This window comes from Pisolithus orientalis (genome assembly GCF_024613125.1).
Source record: "Pisolithus orientalis strain OTSU chromosome Unknown F5J12scaffold_1, whole genome shotgun sequence".
In the NCBI taxonomy this organism is placed as follows: Eukaryota; Fungi; Basidiomycota; class Agaricomycetes; order Boletales; family Pisolithaceae; genus Pisolithus; species Pisolithus orientalis.
The window spans coordinates 1658622-1677730 of record NW_026260782.1 but is presented as its reverse complement, the minus strand read 5'-3'; the positions used below and the strand labels follow the sequence as shown (position 1 = coordinate 1677730).

At 51.0% G+C, this 19109-nt stretch overlaps 9 protein-coding genes across 9 annotated transcripts; 5 read left to right on the top strand and 4 right to left on the bottom strand.

Annotated features, from left to right (window-relative positions):
* Positions 1–69: 69 nt before the first annotated feature.
* On the top strand, positions 70–1056 carry F5J12DRAFT_710283 (uncharacterized protein; the record flags this gene model as incomplete). The annotated part of the gene is made up of 8 exons (XM_051740637.1): positions 70–135; positions 359–407; positions 456–480; positions 542–554; positions 607–642; positions 701–750; positions 804–842; positions 894–1056. 8 exons carry the CDS (start codon positions 70–72, stop codon positions 1054–1056), a joined length of 441 nt encoding a protein of 146 aa, XP_051605917.1.
* Positions 1057–1110: 54 nt separating this feature from the next.
* On the top strand, positions 1111–1685 carry F5J12DRAFT_694004 (uncharacterized protein; the record flags this gene model as incomplete). Its single annotated transcript, XM_051740415.1, has 3 exons — positions 1111–1203; positions 1255–1425; positions 1473–1685. Coding segments are annotated over 3 exons (477 nt in total), but the record flags the coding sequence as incomplete, so codon positions are not given.
* Positions 1686–2041: 356 nt separating this feature from the next.
* F5J12DRAFT_711113 (uncharacterized protein) lies at positions 2042–5186 on the bottom strand (the record flags this gene model as incomplete). Its single annotated transcript, XM_051740683.1, has 4 exons — positions 2042–2849; positions 2904–3722; positions 3805–4301; positions 4347–5186. 4 exons carry the CDS (start codon positions 5184–5186, stop codon positions 2042–2044), a joined length of 2964 nt encoding a protein of 987 aa, XP_051605915.1.
* Positions 5187–5479: 293 nt separating this feature from the next.
* Positions 5480–6864, bottom strand: F5J12DRAFT_793581 (Dihydroorotase). Its single transcript, XM_051743982.1, has 4 exons — positions 6724–6864; positions 6369–6674; positions 6046–6319; positions 5480–5992 (listed from the first exon to the last, which is right to left on the bottom strand). Exons 1-4 carry the CDS (start codon positions 6850–6852, stop codon positions 5637–5639), a joined length of 1065 nt encoding a protein of 354 aa, XP_051605914.1. The 5' UTR covers positions 6853–6864; the 3' UTR covers positions 5480–5636.
* Positions 6865–7066: 202 nt separating this feature from the next.
* Positions 7067–10188, top strand: F5J12DRAFT_918074 (P-loop containing nucleoside triphosphate hydrolase protein; the record flags this gene model as incomplete). The annotated part of the gene is given in 9 exon segments (XM_051749212.1): positions 7067–7097; positions 7152–7522; positions 7575–8550; positions 8576–9107; positions 9142–9321; positions 9343–9561; positions 9599–9722; positions 9807–10143; positions 10163–10188. 9 exon segments carry the CDS (start codon positions 7067–7069, stop codon positions 10186–10188), a joined length of 2796 nt encoding a protein of 931 aa, XP_051605913.1.
* Positions 10189–10646: 458 nt separating this feature from the next.
* F5J12DRAFT_793569 (COPII-coated vesicle protein) lies at positions 10647–11561 on the bottom strand. Its single transcript, XM_051743981.1, has 5 exons — positions 11408–11561; positions 11298–11351; positions 11103–11242; positions 11006–11043; positions 10647–10959 (listed from the first exon to the last, which is right to left on the bottom strand). The coding sequence occupies exons 1-5, from the start codon at positions 11525–11527 to the stop codon at positions 10685–10687; spliced, it is 627 nt and encodes a 208-aa protein (XP_051605912.1). The 5' UTR covers positions 11528–11561; the 3' UTR covers positions 10647–10684.
* Positions 11562–11639: 78 nt separating this feature from the next.
* Positions 11640–12871, top strand: F5J12DRAFT_793567 (ran/spi1 binding protein). The gene is made up of 5 exons (XM_051743980.1): positions 11640–11762; positions 11846–11949; positions 12016–12167; positions 12224–12352; positions 12407–12871. The coding sequence occupies exons 1-5, from the start codon at positions 11727–11729 to the stop codon at positions 12580–12582; spliced, it is 597 nt and encodes a 198-aa protein (XP_051605911.1). The 5' UTR covers positions 11640–11726; the 3' UTR covers positions 12583–12871.
* F5J12DRAFT_734096 (P-loop containing nucleoside triphosphate hydrolase protein) lies at positions 12872–15310 on the bottom strand. The gene is made up of 17 exons (XM_051741983.1): positions 15078–15310; positions 14964–15028; positions 14816–14910; positions 14661–14766; positions 14590–14606; positions 14454–14533; positions 14358–14364; positions 14273–14310; positions 14189–14223; positions 13900–14132; positions 13738–13841; positions 13560–13683; positions 13491–13506; positions 13208–13439; positions 13120–13154; positions 13063–13069; positions 12872–13007 (listed from the first exon to the last, which is right to left on the bottom strand). The coding sequence occupies exons 1-17, from the start codon at positions 15231–15233 to the stop codon at positions 12879–12881; spliced, it is 1479 nt and encodes a 492-aa protein (XP_051605910.1). The 5' UTR covers positions 15234–15310; the 3' UTR covers positions 12872–12878.
* Positions 15311–15396: 86 nt separating this feature from the next.
* On the top strand, positions 15397–17794 carry F5J12DRAFT_902261 (cactus-binding C-terminus of cactin protein-domain-containing protein; the record flags this gene model as incomplete). The annotated part of the gene is given in 11 exon segments (XM_051748275.1): positions 15397–15647; positions 15715–15902; positions 15922–15973; positions 15996–16060; positions 16089–16264; positions 16313–16405; positions 16460–16684; positions 16738–17046; positions 17100–17392; positions 17444–17653; positions 17710–17794. 11 exon segments carry the CDS (start codon positions 15397–15399, stop codon positions 17792–17794), a joined length of 1947 nt encoding a protein of 648 aa, XP_051605909.1.
* Between the last annotated feature and the right edge of the window lie 1315 nt (positions 17795–19109).

Sequence of the window (19109 nt, the reverse complement as noted above, 5' to 3'; positions counted from 1 at the left end):
AAATTTGAACTTGCCCGCCGCCGGGCCCCTGATGGTTTCACGGTAAGAGCTGCGTGCCGCGCTGGAGGAATGGACACGGACTTGAAGTGCAACCATCTGAATTGCCGAAAGCCCTTGATTGACAAGGCAGTCGTGGTGAGCTTGCCTTTTTTTTCTTCTAATCAGGCAGAGAAACTTCGCTTGCTGAATCCCCGTCTACCAAATGATGCGACCTCGGCGATGCTAGACAACATGTACGTCCCGCCGTTAAAACGTTCACTGGTGAATTGAGCGGCTCAACGATTAATGTTGCGCCAGGTTCCCACATATTTTGCGGTGAGATTGCCAGGCATATGCATAAAACACCAGTTGATCGGAGTTAGTTGAATGCGCCAACGAATTATTCAATGCCTCCCGCCTCTGTCCGGGTAGGATGGTCTCCATCTCCCTCATACACACCCTGCTGATTCTCCCAGCCTGCGAATCTTCTCTTACTGAGCCGTAAGCAATCCTCAGTTGTCTAACATAGGATCCGAGGTTGAATCTCCTGGCCGCTGATTAGCGACGATGTTGTGGTAATAATCTGAACACCTGTGATGTTGCCTTGTACGCTCAAAAAGAAGACAGGTATGCTCTCTGCATCCCACGGATGACTACAAGACGGTGCGTATATGCATGATATCCTTGGACCGTCCATAGTTACCAATCCTTTTCCCGCCAGTCCGTGCTTTCGGGACTTAGCCCTTCCATCATCATGGAAATTTGTAGCCGGTTTGCTGTCTTGTCGACTTGGACGCCATCTCTGTTACTGACCTCAAATGCAGAGCGCTTTCATTTTGGCAATACCAAATACATCAAGAAAGGTAGAGTGTCCATAGTTAAAACGGTGGACGTTGTGTGCATTTGCTGGCCAGCTCTTTCCAGCAGGCAGTCTCCCGCAACCTAAATGACAGAAATGCGCAGTTGCAGAAACAACTGGAGAACGTGATCAGGGAAGGTAAGGTTGCCTCGACTCCTACACACATCCACCCCGACATGGTGAGTAGCAAATGGGGAGATCCGTCTTCTAGGAGATAAAATCACAGGTGAAAACCGTTTAAAATAACCGGTGCCTCGCTGGTTTACATGTTAGAGCTGGAGCGTGACCTCGAACTTGAACGCCGGAAGGTACGCGAGCTGCAAGATACCTCACGCGAAAGGGAGAAGGAATATCAGAGGCTTAAAGTTAAAGGCGTTTAGTCTCTTATTCACCAGGCTATGACAACGCACACGCAGGCTCAACTCGACAAAGTGAAAAGAAAGGCATTACTAGGCCCGGATAATACCACCCGCGCGGTCGCTTCAGGTGTCAACGCTCCCAATCGCACACCGCTCGACAACATCTCAGTTCAAAGGCAGCCGCTAGGTGACGTTGGCGCGGTGGTGGGTGGAATGGAGGCTAATGGTGTAATACTTTTTGCCATCCCCCGAACGAAACTGATCCTTTCGTTTAGATCCAGCGTACCCCGCTCAACAACCGCACGGTCCCGATGAACTTCGGGGGACAGCCAGCTTACCCATGGTCAAGTAACCGGGCTCGCGCACCCCCGTTGGCGGGTCCCCAGCGCCTGAATGCTGCTGACCGTTCCTTCAGGGCAAACTCTATTTCCGATCAGTCCGAGAGCGCCAACGAAGTAGAAAATTTGCTTCTACCTAATCACAATCGGGGAAGGTGTGGCGTAGCTCCCAGTGCGAATGCATGGGGCGCGAGCTCAGGCAGAAGTGAACCGGTACAGCAACGACGTCCGTCATCCAAGGTATCCACTGCGTGTCTTCTAACCCCAGACGCAGCCTTCAACACTGCAGCAAAACGTGGGTTCACAAGGTGACACGCCCCTTCCACGTTCTTCTCCAGAGTGAATCGCGCAAGTTTTATATTGCATCCAGCTGAGAAGTCCATGGGAAGGCATGTTAAAGAATGGTACATGTATCGTACGAACTCAAACCCAATAGAAATAAGCAAATAGTGCACAGCTAGGTATCTAAATGTGAGCGAGCCAGAAACCAACATGTATTACCAAGGTCAAGCTGAATCGTAGCGATAAGTGCCATTCTTGTCATCCTCTATGTACTGTCCAAGAGCCAGCATATCCTGACCAGTGTGACGCAAATAGGTAGCAAGGAGGCTCTTGTTCGCTCTGGGTAGTAGTGCAGCAAGTCTGTCGAGTTGTCGATTGAAGTCAATTTCTGATGTAGCGTTAGACTGCTTTTCGGGGTTACTGTTACTTCCGCGACCACCAAACAGCGAAGGTCTGCGCCCTGTCGTACTAGAACGTTGAGGTATTGTGTTGTTTGGGGGTGGTTGCGGAGTGAGTATGATAGTTTGGGATCGTTGCACACGATTGGGAGGCGCACGTGGCCCACCGGGTATAGAAGGCGTCACTGGTGCGACGTTAACGGGCCGGGGGGTTGGCTCAACCTTCGGAGGACTCTTTGTAAGCAAAGTCCTCACAGGTGACGACGGGGTATTGAGGCTATGTTCCTTTTTCAGACTGGTCTTGCGACCAAGTGCTGAGAAGAACCCTCCAGGAGATTTCGTGGAAGAAGAGGACGAGGAGGATGTTACAATGATTGTGGATGCCCTTGAAGGTCCATTGCGTGGCGCAGCAGCTAATGCGGGGTAGGGGAGAGGCGGAGGAGCGTTGGGAGGACTGCCATCACCCGCTACTCGCGAAGACAGATCTGTGGCAGAATAAGCATCTGGTCGTCTCGGAAAGGTGACACCAGAATCAGTAGACGATTGCGAGACATGACGTCGCTCGACGGGCGGAGCAAATGTTGAGGGAGCAAGGGGCCTCTCACTATTCAGTACAGTGCGTTTCCCAGGTCGACTGCGGGCGGGTGGCTGATAATGATTTTATCAGCCAATTTACGCGGAAGGACACTACGGAGTCATACCTCTACACCTAACTTCAGCCATCCAACCGCTCAAACCGCAGTCGTAGTGATACAGTTCGTTGATTTTGCGAGCATATCCTATGGACCGTTCTAACGCAGTCTTCTTAACAAGGACGTCCGAGAAATACATTGCTGAAGGAGAAGCGGATTTTATTCTGCGCACAGGGGGTCTGGCCAGCAAAATGGGACGATCCACCGAGAGTGGTGGACTGCCGGTGGACTGCTTGCTCGTGGCAGAGTGCCGATTAAGTGAGATCAGTGATGGAGTGCGTGGGAGCGTAGAGAAACGCTTTTGGATCATGCTCTTGATCTTCACGTCTACGTTCAGGTCATCCCCCGCTGCAGGAACCGGTGGTAACACCTTGTCAAGGGGCGAACTTCTGCTTGTGTTCTCTTCGGATTGAGATGGCGAGTGGTCAGCTCTGGACGCCTCCGTTCCGACGCTGTATCTTGCCTGCTCTTTTCCCCGTAATTCAAGACCTTGCCTTCCATTGTGCCCCTCGTGATTTCGGGGAGGCTCAACAATAGTTGGCGGGGGCACGTCATCAGAGTTAATGATCCCCATGTCATCTATGGCAAGTCCGATTGTAGCCATAAGATCATCCATGGAATCGGACTGGGACACAGGCAGAGTAACACTGTCCACACGAGTTGCCGCATCTCCTCCGTCAAGTGTGCACAACCTTGAGGGCGGAAAAGCGCCCTCGCGAGTGTGAATTGGCTTGGGGAGTGAATCAGTGCTCTCTGCCATGCTACATGTAGGTGAGGGTAAGGCTTGTACTTGGATCGAACATGCGAGAACTGACCTAGCAGCCTCTACGTTCTTGTAAGATGGCAGTTCTTTAACAGAAGAAAGCTGGGGACCCATAGGACTCAGTCGCTTCCGACTTGGGACTTGACGCCGCCGAAGACGACTTTGCTTTGAGAGCAGCCGAAACGTGGCGAGGAAGTTGCAAGGCCTCCTTGATGGCTTCCATGTCGCCTCTGCGACGGATAGGGTATTGCCTGGGAGGTCGAGGGGGAGGAGGGGCCGTTGGATCGATGTTATAGAGGGCCATTGGAGGCGGAGGGAGGGGTCCAGCAGTTGCATGAATACCGGGCTGGTAATGAAGGTATGGTAACATGTCTGAAGCAGGAGAGGTGGGAGCGGTTGATGGTGAGAATGGATCAGAAAATATGACGCTAGAAGCAGTGGACTGTTGAGACGTGGACCGTTGGCTTGTAGACCTTGGGCTCGGTGACGGGGACTCAGGGAAGAGATTGATGATAATTGGGCCTGCAACACGATCACTTATATGCTTGGAGTCTCCTATGTTTGGAGTGACCACAGGGGTTGAGCCTTCTTTAAGTTCCTTGATAGGGCTGACACCGAGTGTAATAGCATCCTTCCTTTGCCGTGCGCGGTATGCAGAACTACTGCAGTCCGAGACCTCAGAAGTCCCGGGTGACGGCGACCTCGACTGCGGCATTTGGAATAATGGAGGCTTGAGTGCGTCCAAGTGGGGAGAAAATTTAGACCATTGCTGTAGATCCGATGCAGTCCCCTCAGGGAAGCCAGCGGCGGTGCCAACGATTGCCACCTCACGCGAGGACTTACGAGGAACATGGCCCATGGCTTTGTTCGAAGCTCTGACTGCCTCCGATGACGACCGTGTGTGGCTTCTTGAGCTTGGCACAGACTGACCATCCTGCGGTAAACTGGCTCTGTAAGATGGCAAAGCTGAGTAGCTTCGGGGCGACGCGTCTGGCGGTGCAACCAATGCAAGACCACTACTGGAGTGAGTAGCACGATGGCGAGAACCAACCGAGTCGGACGTTTGCCTGTGACTCGAATCTTGATCATTTGCGTCATGTTCCACGATTGCAAGACGTCTTCTATCATTGCCTCCCTGCGTGGGTATACTAGGTCGGCGACGCGCGCTAACTGCGGAGGGCGGTTCTACGCATGGCTGGATAGTGTGGATATCGGTGGACGTGGAAAGGTTGTCTGCAGCTGACGCGACGGAGTAGTCGGACGAGTACGTCGAAGTCGAAGTCGAAGTATTGGAATTGTGACGAGACTGCGCACCTGCTCGTGGAGTAGTAGCCACATTCGACGAGGCAGCGTCCCGGGTAGACCGGTAGTAGGACAGGACGTCATCCGTGTCCGTGTCCGTGTCCCGGCTGGCGGTGTCAGAATGAATCGAAGAATGGCTGGCTGCTGTGAGGAATTCGGACAACTGGTTAGTTGGCAAGCTCGCGTGGGTTAGAATGGATGGCCTTCGCACCATACGCAGCGGCCCCGTGTACGGTGTTTGCAACGGGAATGCGGTGGTCCACGATGGAATGCATTGTGGACAGTTGGAAAGGAACGACCTGCGGTAGATGTATGGCAGTAGCTCTGACCTCACATGAACGCAGCCGTTGCACGGAAAACCTTGTCAGGGGCAGGACCACTAGAGCGACTGACAACCAGTCAGTGCCACTGGGGCGCGATGATCATTCAACACCGCCTTCTACTCTCACTGGGCTGTAGCGAAAAAGAAAGGGGTGGAAAAAAAAAAACAACGCCCAGGGAGTATAATCGCTTCCACTGGCAGCGAAGACACTGCATTGTTGAGTAAATGGTGGTATTACAGAACTGCCACCAAGCTAGTACAACAGAGACGGCTCCCCCTGTCGGCGTTCTCTCTCTTCACTGCCCCATCAAGGATGGTCGTCACCACCATCACATCAGCGTTTCAACAGTGACACACATCACCGATCTCCCACCCAATCTCCTTTCCAGTCCAGAAGGGGACCACCCGGTCACCGCCTAATGGCCATGTGTCCTCTACCCTAATTCCCTGTACCCTTCTGAGAACGATCCTGCGGGCATTCGCACCTGCCGGCCGTCTGTAGAAGGCTCGCCCGTAATCACTAACAAAACCTTGTAGTCTATCGAGGGCGCCGAACGACTCCAGTGTATGAGCAACAAATGGCAACAAGATCGGAGACGTATACACTCCCGCGGCGCATGGCTGAGAGGGCGTCGCTACGGACTTGGTGCTTGCAGGGTGTGGCGCTGAGTCTGAACCCAGAAAGAACTTGGGATGACCTGCCAGTAGTGACATCAGTGTACAGGTCGTGGGACGGATCAGTTATTTCAACCTTGACGAACAACCTCTTGCAAAGCTTGGCGGTCACTGGGGTACTTTGCCACAGGTTTGCAATAGTTCCATGACTGCCCAGCCCAGTCATCGACCGTCATGGCCAGGTGGTGCGCAGTGATAGTGCAGGCTACTGTGTCACCAAGCGATTTAACCATGTCGACCGCAGCCCGAGTCGTAGCATGCTCGAGTACAATTCGCAGCTTTGGAAACGTGTCGTGGAGCTTTTTCAGGTGTGGAAGGAATGCGTTTTCGGCATTAAGCACGCAGGTATTCTGAACCTCTGTTTTAATGATGGGAACAAAAGTTTCACTGCCTGCTTACTGAAGCAGCATCTGATGGCACTTCTCCATGAAGGTTCAAGACCAGATCGCACTTCTGCATCTCCTCGAACACGGGATAGTAGATTTCGTACGATTCGATACCACCATCAGAATTGGTAGTCACGCCTCTGGGATAGGATTTGACGCCAGCGATCCCAGCTTCCTTCGCCTTCCTTACCTCCTCCGGAGTCAGATCCGGTGATAGATAGAGTGACATTAGGTAGTCGACACTGCTATCGATAGCCTTTAGCCGTTCTCTGTATGCAACAGCCTGTTCCGTCTTCGTGATCGGAGGCCTGAGATTAGGCTGCCATTCACGTTAGGACGATGGGGCCCATCAACGGGAGATCGCTTGCCATAACATAAGCCAGATCAAATCCACCTGTGCGAACTTGCGGAGTAACTACCTCAGATAGCTCTCCTTCACGCAGATGGACGTGAAAGTCTGCGGGTGACTCGACGGTTACCTCGGTGGGAGCGGACATGGTCGACTTGACTTTACGCGAGTTAACGGCGAGAAGGGATAGATATGGAGCATAGCACGATCACGTGACTGACTCGGTGGACGCGCCTCGTGTTTGACGTTGACTTTTGGATTGGAGTTGCGTTCGGTCCCACTGTTCCTCAGTACCAATCAAGAACTAAAGTCCACGGAAGCAACATCTATATATTATATACTACAGCCGCTGGCTACAAGCAATGGTCGTTGCTGGATCAATCACTGTCGCAGGTATGCACTCCCATAGCTCTTTCTCGGCATTCAGTTATCGACTACCTTTCGTAGTCCGCCTACGCCCCCCCACAGCATGGGAGGCTGCCAGACTGCCCGAACCGTGCTATGACACCACAATACGCGGAGATGGAACTCTCGCAACACACGTTAGACCGGTCACCGCAACAGCCCCCTTGCGAGAGATTGTCCAAATCATCGACGATCGTATCCTCACCTTCGATCCCGTGGACCCCGACAGGGCGCGTTCGTTTGTGGAACGCGGCTTTGCTCCCCCGGGTACAAAACGATACAAGGACAAGAGATTCATGTTTGATAGAGTCTTTGACGGCGAAGCTCGGCAAGAGGAGGTGTACGCTGCCACCGCTAAGCCCCTACTCAACGGACTACTTGACGGTTATAATGCCACTGTGTTTGCATATGGCGTAAGGTTTTCCGGATCCCTTTGCCCGCTCTTGTGACCAACTCCCATTACAGGCCACTGGATGCGGCAAGACCCACACGATCAGCGGGGCCGAAGCAGATCCAGGCGTAATTTACCTCGCCATGGCAGACTTGTTCCAACGAATTGAAGATCGTAAGGACGAGTGGAACACTGAAGTGGTGGTGACGTTCTTGGAGATCTATAACGAGGAGATTCGTGACCTTCTCGCGGAACCTGGGACACCCACCCCACGAGGTGGTCTGCAAATAAGAGAGGACAAGTTCGTCAGGGTCATTGGCCTCGTTGAGCATCACCCAGCCTCCGCGGAAGATGTCAAACAGATTGTTCTCCTGGGTAACTCCCGTCGAACACAATCACCCACCCATGCGAACGAAACTTCTTCCCGCTCTCATGCCGTTCTCCAAGTACATGTCACTCAAGCACCCCGGACTGCAGCGTTGTCAGAACAACGTACAATGGCAACGCTCTCTATAATCGATTTAGCTGGCAGCGAGAGGGCCGCCGCCACTTCCAACATGGGTCAGCGGATGGTAGAAGGGGCCAACATCAACAAATCTTTACTTGCCCTTGGTAACTGTATCAATGCTCTCTGCGAGAGCGGGGGGGCCGTTCGGCACGTACCGTACCGCAATAGCAAGCTGACACGGTTGCTCAAATTCTCGCTGGGAGGCAATTGCAAAACTGTCATGATCGTTTGTATCGCCCCCACCTCACAGCACTTCGACGATACCCACAACACTCTCCTTTATGCTGAACGAGCGACAAAAATAAAGACAAGAGTTATCACGCGCAATGTTGTCAACGTCGACCGGCATGTAGGACAATATGTTGAAGCAATCAACCGCCTCAACATTGAAGTAGCAGAACTCAAAGCCAAACTCGCTGGGAAGATCAGCGCAGAGAGCGAAGTCCTCAAACGTCGGAAGGCCGAAGCTCAGGCAGAGGTCGAACGAGCGAAGAAGGACATGCAAGCTCGTATGGAGCAAGCACGGGCTTCTATCATTGACGGTGCTTCCTGTACCGGAAAACTCAGCGCGGCCGAAGTCACGCTACTGCTCCATAAATGCTCGCCTAGCAGAGATCGAAAGCCAGTCATCCCTATCGTCCGATCTCGAAGCAGAGCGTGCCCTTCTGCGAGCTCTCGCAGGCCCACAAGAGCAAGCGGTCAAATCAGAATCACAACTGAATGTTCGGCTCAGCCGCTCTCAGAACTCACGCAACATGTTTGAAGCAACTCTCCGCGCAGTATGCGAGCGTCGTTCCGACAACCTGGCAGACGTTAGCATGGAGAATGTGAAGGCTGATGCCATATGGCGCAAAGCCGAAATGGAGCGTGTCAGGGCAGAAGCCGAAAAGGATGCCGTCAAGGAGTCCTTCCAGTCCCAAGCTGACATTCTGGTAAACTTGCTAGGGATGGTTGGTCGATGCAATGTCGTTCTTGGGGAAGCTTCACGGATACTACATACCGCTGTGGAGGAGGGCCGTGAGGGCTTGGAGGGCACAGTGAGGGCGATGACAGCGTCACTTAAGAGTGTTGCCGGGAAGAACGACGATGCTTTTGCCGCGTTGCTTGGCCAGACTACGGCCGCTTATACCCAGAGCGGTACATCGGCCATTGACTGCGTTTGCGCCCGGGCCGTTTACTCGCGCACTGCCGGACCAAGCATCCCAACCAGTTTCCAAGACATACCGTCGACTGTCATATAATACTATCGCTTCCCCCCCTAGAAGAAGCCACAAAACTCCTCGCAAGTCATTACGTTCCAGTATTGGGCAGCCGTATCGTCGTGCATCGGATAGAGAAAGGAAAGTTGTTCAATGGAAAGATGAGGCGGGTCAGGGCGACCTTGATGATGGCGGGAAGAAGAGCATTCCACTGTTATCCGTCACTTCCGTCGACAACTCTGAAATTATCCCGCGATGTCAATCAGTTGCTGGTTCAGAAAGTGAATGGGAAGACGAGCGGACCGATGACAGCCTCAATCTTAGCTTCATCTCTGCTCCGATCCACGGGTCGCTGTCAGCCTCCTGGTGCCAAGTCAAATTCGGATCTGAGACCCAGCATGAGCAGGCGGTCACGGCCGAGCCGACTTGATTCAGGGTTTCTCCCAACCAACGGACAGGGTTTCCTTGGCTCCCTCCAGGAAGCAGATGAAAGCGCCTCTCCCGCACGGCACCCAGTCCCCGCTTTCTGATCGCAGTATGAATTGCCTGACCAATAGTGAAGGACGCAAATGCTGCCACACTCTGTATCCCCAAGAAAGGCGATCCGTAGTGCAAGCCCCACACGGCGCCTTCCAACATCTGCCCCGAAGCTAGCGCCTCCCACGAGCAAAACCGCTCGTCGAAGATCAAATATTGGCCCTGTTAGGCACGAGAAGACACGTCGGCGCTCGAGTATGATCCCTCAACCTTCACCACCTGGCGAAGATGCGGGCGAATCAGGTGGACCACGTAAGGGGGAGACCATTGGACGTTCACCTGCGAAACGGCCCAAGCGGTTGTCCTTACTTGCAAATGCGTCAAGGTCACTGAGGGTAAAAGGCCCGAGCCCCTTTGCGGCTACTTTGACTATCCCGACCACCAATGCAGACTGCATCAGTGCAGACTCTAGCATGAGAATCCTCGAAACCATCATGGCGATGACTTCACTGCTGATTTTTTTTTCTCTCATTAGACCTCGAATTGTATTCTGTCACCTCACTTTACTCCATTCCCGTATCTTCATGCATCCTATCGCTTTGCCCTCGTCGTTATACCCTCATGTCTGTCTTTGTTTTACGTGTTGTAAAGGAAGCCGGTTATACCTCTTCATGTCGTCCATTTCTGTCATCGATATAACCGGCCACGTACCGTATATGTCCATAGTACACTATCCTGATACTATACGTGTAATTTTGCAGAGCTTTCGGTTCACCGGACGCACATACATACCGCAAAGTACCCATGTTTTCCACACAAACGAGGAAATCGACTGTAGCTGATCGTGGTGCACAAAGGCAACGTCGCTGGAGTGCGAATGGTGAGAGACAATCCCTTGTCGGAGGCATGGATAGTGACAGGTCGTTCTGATAAACTAGTGTGGAGCCATCGACGTATCAATGCGTGTGCCAAATACGATTACTATATCAGATTATGCGTTTCACTTCGAAAAATGACTAGCAATCCTGTGAATAAAATCTTCTTGGATCATCTCGTACACGGAACTCACTTTTAAGTAGTATATTTGCCATGCGACAACAGAGAATAAAACAATAGCTTGCAGAACAGACCACCACTTCACACGGTCGTTCGTAGACTCTGCAGTGTCTCTGTGCCTGCGTTCCCGAACAACGATGTACTCTTGTTCGTCTTTGACTGCCAGTAAACCTATGGCTAACGAGCGAATTTCGCGCTCCACAGGTGCAACGATGTCCGCTGCGGACTTTGTTAGGGGATACAACAGGGAGTGAAGTCGACCGACCTTCTTCAGGGATATATATGATACCGTGGACGTTGAAACTGTAGGATACGCACAAATTAAATGCAAGAGTCTAATTATGTGACGATGGAATACATACCTGACCTGCTTGTCAGCCATGGTGCTCATCTGGTTGGAGAAACAGTATTCATAGCGCCCATCCTTTTCTGCTGTTATTGACGCAGAACCAGTGCTTTGTCGAATTTGTTTAGCCAATACGTCTCCTTCCGGGTCCGTGAGCTCAAGATTCAAACATGTAAGTCATTGAGAGCAGAGCACCAGGAGTGACCCATACCCAAAAATCAATATCCAAATGGCCACCCTCCCCCACTTGGTATGTGACGGTCATCTGGTCGGTTCGTCAAGACTCCACGCGCCATCATCAGAAACGCGGTGGCAACAGACCTGGTCATGCTGATGAAGGTCCTCGAAAAAACACTCCTTCGTGGACGCCTCTACAGTAATCTTATGAGCCGAAACGAACGTAGACAGGACGGAGAGCAGCAGAATGCAAAGGAGGGTCATTACAGAGCGTCGCGACACGCTGAAAGCAGGGCTTGGATGTGATGTATGGCAGTAAGACCCCGGGAGTACTAGTGTATGTGTCTGGGGGTGACCGGGGTCAAACACGGTCAATCGTTGATTTTTTTGGCACAGATTAGAGTCTGTGATATTCAATCCACCCTTGCTCCCTCATCTTACTTTCGCCGCCCAAACACAAATCATGGCCGATGCAAGCGATAATCCACTCGCACCAAAGGTTAGTTGGAAAAACCATTTTATACAGGGCAGATGCGTTGTGCCATCTATCGAGATCATCCACGCTGATCTATCACCCCGCAGCAGCAAGAAGAAGACACCGAAGTCCACTTCGAGCCTGTCATCAAGCTTACTGAACAAGTCGAAACAAGGACCCTTGAGGAAGATGAAGATGTTATGTTCAAGATGTAAGTATGGCCGTTACCGATTGCACCGTCATCGATCTGTGTCTTTTCTGATCGCCACAATCACAGGCGTGCCAAACTATTCCGATTTGATACCTCAGCAAGCGAGTGGAAGGAAAGAGGAACTGGCGATGTTCGTCTCCTCCAACACAGGCAGACGAAGAAGGTTCGGCTGGTGATGCGACGTGACAAGACTCTGAAAGTCTGTGCGAACCACCTAAGTATGACCTTCAACTTTGTTTTATAAAGAGTCGGAGAGTTGACTGGCATCGTATAGTTACTTCCAGTATGCACCTCCAACCCAACGTCGGATCTGACAGGAGCTGGGTGTGGAAGGTTGCCGCCGACTATGCTGAGAACCCACCCACTGCTGAAACGCTGGCCATCCGCTTCGCGAACTCAGAAAGTGAGTGAATTTTTTGTCCATCGATGGGTTTGATTTCTGACGGAACGCGTCCAGATGCACAGCAATTCAAGAAAGAATTTGAACGAGCTCAAATGATCAATGCAGGAGGGCTCGACTTTGACGAGAAGGAAAAGGAAGTTAACAAAGAAGAGAACGTAGAGGAGGAATGTCATGAAGAAGAAAAGCAGGAAAAGGAAAAGGAGGCAGCCACCGCCGACGAGAAGGAGTGATCGGTAAAGCTGCTTACCCTGTTTATCTTTCGTTGGTCATCCTATCCACTTCCGAGACGACAACTCCGGGATTTCTCATTTGCATGATGACCCAGCTTCCTCGACATTTCTCTTTACCATCCACTCTCTCCACTTGATAGTGTAGAAGAACCAGTCCGACATTTACTTAGGCATGTCCACGAGATACCGGGAAGAAGTCGTTCCTTTCATAAACCAGCTTTACTTGAGGTTCCTAAACCCTGTGGCGAATAATACACACAAATAACATGAGGTACAGAATCATATTAATATTCCTCTTACACTCGCTTTCCCCGCTCCTCACACATCCACGCTGCTCGAAAAGCCGCGCCTTCCGCTCTTGACCAATACACGGCTGGCTTCTTTCCTAGGGCCACGTCCTCATCGATGAGAACATGCCGAACACTCTGCGACAGCCCACTGATATTTAGCAAGAAGAATCCACCTTCGGGAGCCACTTACTGAGCCTCTGAAAAATTGGTTAGATAACCCACGGCAAAGGGGACAACGATGACTTACGGTACCTCGAACATTGGTTCCAATAACAGACCCTCCTATACACAGTACGTCGGAAGCCGCAGACTGGATCGGCTATCCAATAACTTACCATGATCCCCCGCAGACCCCTTGCACCCCCACCCCTCTCCGAAGCCTTTCGACATATTTGCTCGAGGGCTGCACTAGTGAATTTTATCTCGACACCCGAATAGTTAAAGAGAGCGGTATATTGGGAAATAAGCGAGCCCTGGACTTCAGTGAGAATTCGGCGAAGGTCCGGAACAGTAAGAGGGGACAAGGTTGCGATAGACGGGATGCGGGACACAAACTCTGGTATGAACCTAAGTAGACGATTAACGAAATGAAGAATGGAGGCAGTAGGAGCGTATTACCCATATTTCACGAGGTCTGTTGTTCATTGCATTAGTAAGCGACCAGTTCAGTATCAATCGCACGCCTACCTGTCGGTTCCACCATGTCAAGGACATTGTGGGACGATCCTCGATTGGAGGTGAAAAAGGGTACAGATCCTCCACTTTCTGATTCATCTTCTTTGGGTGCCAAGGTAGCAGTAAAACCAATGGACTGAGGAATAGCGTAGAAGTGTCATCGCAGCGCCGTAGAAAGAGTGGGACTTACCCCCCTAGCCATCCTCCGCTTCACAACGGCATCTAGCCCAACAAAAGCTCCGCTAAAGATGAACAGAACATTCGACGTGTCGATGTCATGCATTTCGGGTCGTGCTGTTATTGCAGGCATGAGATATATGACCACGGAAATGTGAATTCAGGTATCACTTACGAGAAGCTTGGCTCTGTCCTCTCGCTCCAGGTCGTGATCTAACTTCGCCAGCACCGATTGGGGGTACATCAAGTCCCGATGATCTGCCCTGCACCGTGACCATCGATCCTTCCATCATGCGCAATAGGGCCTGTTGAACACCTTCCCCACCGACATCCCGAGAACCTTCGGTTCCGGCTCCCCCAGACTTCCGCGCAATCTTGTCGACCTCATCAATGTATACTATACCCATGCTACCGGAGTGTTCTCAACCTTTTTTTTAGATACGAGGAAAGAAAAATACGGATACCTAGCTCGGGTAGGGTCCCAGTCAGCTGCTTGCAACTGTGGAAATTGAATCATTCGCAAAACACGTAGCTTCAACACAACTCACTAATCGTTGTATGGCCATGTCGACATCCTCCCCCACATCTTTATTGGGTTAGTATATTATAGTGGGTTCTGAGGGGTGAACTGACATCCAGCCTTGAGTGGAAATCGGTCAGTGCGAAGTTGCAGACACACACACACACACACACACACACATATATATATATATATATAGCCATGCGCACCTGTGTAAATGATGTGGCATCACTAATCGAAAACGGAACGTCTAACACTCGAGCGAGCGTACGTGCAAGCAATGTCTTCCCTGAGTGTGTTTATGGATTATCATCATACGCAATTTTAATGCGTCACAGAGCGTACCAGATCCAGTCGGTCCGCTTGACAGCAAAATTCTTAGAGGGTGTTGCTAGAACGTAGACACAAGTAGTCACATTACTAAAACGTTACTCTTTTCAAGCATAGGATATAGTTGAGAGGGTTGCCACGAAAGTTGTCGGACGCGTTTGGGATGAGGATGGATTTGCGCAGTGGTCACTGCTGGGGACTGTTGAGGGCCACTCGATATCGATAGTCTCGGGCAACCTACCACCTCGAGAGCTCGACTCATCCCAACTTTGTGTGTCTACCTGCTTCTCAATGGCGGAGAGATTGGCACGTACTCGGTTATAGTGGTTGAAAACGCTGCATGCTGTCATGTACAACCTCGAGTCATACATCGGAGAATTGGCACCCACGCAACAGAAAGAATCTTCTTCGCCCTCTCTTGTCCAATTACGAATTGGTTGAGGTAGTGGACTAGCTACTCCGAGAGTAAGTGGATACCCTGACCTCAGTCCAATGCAGCTCACCTGTCTTGGGGTTGTGAGACTCAATGATCTCATGAAAGCTTCTTCCTCTGGCTCTTCCGGTTGTAAGTACTCATGGCGCGCTTGGGTTCTGAGATTGCGAACTGGAATTTGAAGCGAACAAGCACACCGGGTCAACTGACGGCAAGATAACAGCATCTGGATGTGAACAACAGGGGAGCTTGTCCACGAATGCAGGTTACTAACAAGTTCGACTATGTCGGAGTAGCGAGAGGTTGTTATTCCATGGTTTCTAATCCAAACAACCCCAAATACCATTATGTAGTATTAAGCACTTTCCTGTTTCCATCTTCTGCTCCCTATGGCTGGTTACGCTTCTCGGTCACCCACAAGGCGTGAGAAGAGTTTTGAAGCAAGCCCCAGTGGCTCATATAGAGACGAACAACGGGTATCTGCGCGCAGAAGGTCAGACGACCGTAAAGAACGTCGGCGGAGTAGGAGCAGAGAACGAGATGGTCCCTCGAGCCGCAGAAGAGTCTACGATGACGTTAGGGATAGAGATGATGATTACGTGCGGAAGAGGAGCCGCAGCCCCGGCAAAGACAGAGATGAGTGCCGGAAGGAGAAGAAGTAGGTTTCCCCATGCCTATACTCTCTATTCAAATTCAGTGCTCTGTAGGAGGAAACGCGACAAGTCGGAAGAACGCAGAGTTAAAAAGGCTGAAAAAAAGAGAATAATGGAGGAAGAGGAGGCCAGACAAGTTGCTGAGCTGAGCATTTACAGTGCGACCGACAATCCATTCCACGACGTTAATCTTGGTCAGCAGTTCCGCTGGCACAAGAAAAACGAGAAGGAAAAGAAACTTGGTTTAGTCTCAATTCGAAGCTCGGCGGAGGGATGCGATTCGACGACAAGAAGCCGAAGAAGAACTAGAGCGGTTACATAGGCGCAGAGCGGAGAGAGAAGCGGAAGCAACGCCTCCGTGAAGAGGAGGAGGCAAGGATGCAACGGCTGACAGGAATCTGTTCAGATGACCGAATGGCTGGCAAAAGATGGTCAATTCCAACTTGAGCAGGAGCGTGACCGTGCAGCGATTCGCATCAGGGAGAAGAGGGCGAAAGCTATCGATTTCTTGGCTTTGAACCTACGCTATGTACACCCGATAGAAGGTGAGGAGGATGATACCGGGCTCGAGATCGACCTCGACGAGCCATACAATATCCTTGATGTGCGTGTCCTCAGACTTCCTTAGGTGTTCAACTTATACCCTCAGCAGAATCTGAATCCAGCTCAAGTGGAAGAGCTCCATGATGATATCGAGCGATACCTTAGCCTTGAAGAATCCGAAGTAAACATTGATTTTTGGACAGTAAGTTTTTATAGTGATCCGCGTTCCCCATGCAAACCCCATCACCTACGTTAGAACATGATGGTGGTATGTAAGGATCGCCTAGACAGGATAAAAGGCATTACCACCGCGGCAGCTGCTACCGTCGAATCGGATGTAACCGCACTTTTGGCCGGAAAGAGCTATGAACATCTTGCAACACTGCAGAAGCAAATCCAAGCTAAGCTCTCCGGTGGAGAGCCAGTAGATACAGACTATTGGGAAGCACTTCTGAAGAAACTAATAGTGTGGAAAGCCAAGGTATCTGTGATATGAGTAGCTGTTGTAGTCAAGGTTCTAACGTCTTTTTGCAGGCGAAGTTAAAAGGCCTCCATGAGGTTGTTGTCCGCAACCGTCTAGAACAGTTACGGAAACGCCAACGAGATGAAGCGCTACAAGCCCAGGAGGAATTGCTTGCAGGGGTTGCACGGTCCGCTGCACAGCATGTGAAAAGCGGGCGCCCGGTCGCGGCCGTCGCCGGGACAGGGGAGCCAGATGTGCCGCTTGAGAGCGTGGAACCTTATGACCGTTCTATGAGTCCACCATTAGTCGATGCTCAGAAATTGAGTGTCGAAGAGCGAGCATTTGAGATCGTGCCTCAAAAGGATCAACTGCGGTCACTGGTACTTCCGTCTTCCGTCGGTCAGTGATTTGACTTATTTAACTTTATTTTCAGCTCGAACAACGGCGTGCAGTGGCAGCGTCTCGATATGTTCCTAAAGCGGTTCAACCAGTTGTCACGACTGATGCGCCAGAAGTCACAGCTAGTACCGATGTCGCCGACGCTCTTTATAAGGCAGAGGCAGAAAGGGAATTGGACGAAGAAGAAGAGCTCTTTAACATGGAAGAAAACATAGCTCAACCAGCATCCTACAGTTGGGAAGACAAATGGCGGCCTCGCAAACCTCGTTACTTTAATCGCGTGCATACTGGATATGAATGGAACAAGTACAACCAGACGCATTACGAGTATGTCACATGTTAACATCCGCCTCTTGCTGGTATCTGATAAATCACAAGTTTGGATAATCCACCGCCCAAGGTGGTGCAAGGCTACAAGTTCAATATATTTTATCCAGATCTCATCGACAAGTCAAAGGCACCAACTTATAAAATTGTCAAGGAACCTGGCAATGAGGATACTGTCCTATTACATTTCAGTGCTGGGCCACCATATGAAGATATTGCGTTCCGTATTGTAAACCGAGAATGGGAATTTTCGCACAAGCGGTATGTTCGCATTGCGTTCACATGTAAAAGGCTCCTCGTTTGATGCCTTATTGCAGGGGCTTCCGAAGCAGCTTCGACAGGGGTTGTCTATCACTTTGGTTCAATTTCCGCCGTAATGTATGGTCTTCCCCAATTTCCTAAATGATATATACTCAATTTTTTTTCCAGTTCTACCGCAAATAAACATGCCCGTATAGTTGAATACGTGTACCGCGACCTAACGTCATTGTAGTATTTATTTCCTGTATCTTCACCTCGCCTATTTGATTGGTAACTGTTCGCACAAGTATGTCAGTTATTTGGTGATGTGAAACAAAGGCTGCTAATCGTGGTCTGTTGAAAGGTTGATGCTGTGGAGACTTGACCACCGTTCGGAAGTTCTACACTTGACTCCTGCTATATTCGGTTAATCACAACTCGAGTAGTCCACAGGTCAGCAGCCTTCATACAAATATTTATCCCCATGTTTGCACGCATCTATGGCTCTGGATGCCCGAGTGCAGAGGCTGTCCTTTCGTTTCTTCTACTCGTCTCGTCCACCCATCAGCTGTGGTCCGGTTGCTTTGTTCAATGGGTCGCGGCGCCACGAGCTGTGGTCAAGGCTGACCACAATTAGTTCTCGGTGCTTCTATCAAAGTGGTCCACCTGATGATCGACGGTCGGAACTAGTACAGCAAGACTTTTTCCCCATAACGGCCTTAGAGCATTCGTCGCGGTTCGCCGAGCCGTCCATACTGGAGCTTTCTCATAGGCAGATTCGTTTGTTATCCAAACTTTCACTCAGTTTAAGTGGGTACCCACTCTTGATTTTTCTCTGCCACCCAATACCATCTCCAACGCACGTATGAACAACATGATTGTGCCATGCACATATAATCCCACGGCTATAGAATCCCTTTCGGCTGGTGTATCCACATGTCGCTTGCCCAACGCATGTCTGCACCACGTATACCGCACGGCCTCGCACCCCTTCTGGGTTTTGGGGCCATGACTCTAAGGCGTGGCCTGTGGGGATGTCCAGCCAGGGAAATGGGTGTCTTAGCACCTTGACCTCTAGTTCAACCTCCGGGGCAGACTGCAGTAACGACTCTTCCAAAACCGCCGATGACGTCGTGAATATGCAAGCTTTCGTTCCTGTAATGCCTGCTTCCTTGGACCCCACCAAGGGAGGCGCGCAGGCCGCGTCAAGGTGCCGGGTACGGAGGTGACTTGATCCTACCTTGTGTCTTAGCGCTGGTCGCTCCGTTGCACTCTCGCAAAGCATCCTTAGATCATGACCACTGCAGCGTCAGTGGTGGCTCGGCTGTTTTATCTCACAAGGTTCTCGGCCTCCCACATGAGGCTTCTTTGCTTGACGTGCCGAACCCTATTCCCGGCAAAGTTTTCGAGAACCATCCCAAACTGGTCACGACATTGTCGCACTGGGCTGCTGAATGGTTGTATTTACTCATAATCC

Bases quoted from the DNA above. Each gene is read 5' to 3' on its own strand.
- F5J12DRAFT_734096 (XM_051741983.1), bottom strand. From the start codon at position 15,233: ATGCTGTTATCTTGCCGTCAGTTGACCCGGTGTGCTTGTTCGCTTCAA. The intron at 14,767-14,815 runs GTAGGTTGCCCG...AACAGTCCCCAG, and splicing joins TGAGTCGAGCTCTCGAGGTG to CAGTGACCACTGCGCAAATC. The intron at 13,842-13,899 runs GTAAGTGATACC...CTGCAATAACAG, and splicing joins AGGACAGAGCCAAGCTTCTC to CACGACCCGAAATGCATGAC.
- F5J12DRAFT_793581 (XM_051743982.1), bottom strand. From the start codon at position 6,852: ATGTCCGCTCCCACCGAGGTAACCGTCGAGTCACCCGCAGACTTTCAC. The intron at 6,675-6,723 runs GCAAGCGATCTC...CGTGAATGGCAG, and splicing joins TTGATCTGGCTTATGTTATG to CCTAATCTCAGGCCTCCGAT. The intron at 5,993-6,045 runs GTTGAAATAACT...CACTACTGGCAG, and splicing joins GCAAGAGGTTGTTCGTCAAG to GTCATCCCAAGTTCTTTCTG.
- F5J12DRAFT_793567 (XM_051743980.1), top strand. From the start codon at position 11,727: ATGGCCGATGCAAGCGATAATCCACTCGCACCAAAG. The intron at 12,168-12,223 runs GTATGACCTTCA...GGCATCGTATAG, and splicing joins AGTCTGTGCGAACCACCTAA to TTACTTCCAGTATGCACCTC. The intron at 12,353-12,406 runs GTGAGTGAATTT...GAACGCGTCCAG, and splicing joins CCGCTTCGCGAACTCAGAAA to ATGCACAGCAATTCAAGAAA.
- F5J12DRAFT_793569 (XM_051743981.1), bottom strand. From the start codon at position 11,527: ATGACCCTCCTTTGCATTCTGCTGCTCTCCGTCCTGTCTACGTTCGTT. The intron at 11,352-11,407 runs GTCTGTTGCCAC...CGAACCGACCAG, and splicing joins ACCTTCATCAGCATGACCAG to ATGACCGTCACATACCAAGT. The intron at 11,044-11,102 runs GTATGTATTCCA...CGTATCCTACAG, and splicing joins ATGGCTGACAAGCAGGTCAG to TTTCAACGTCCACGGTATCA.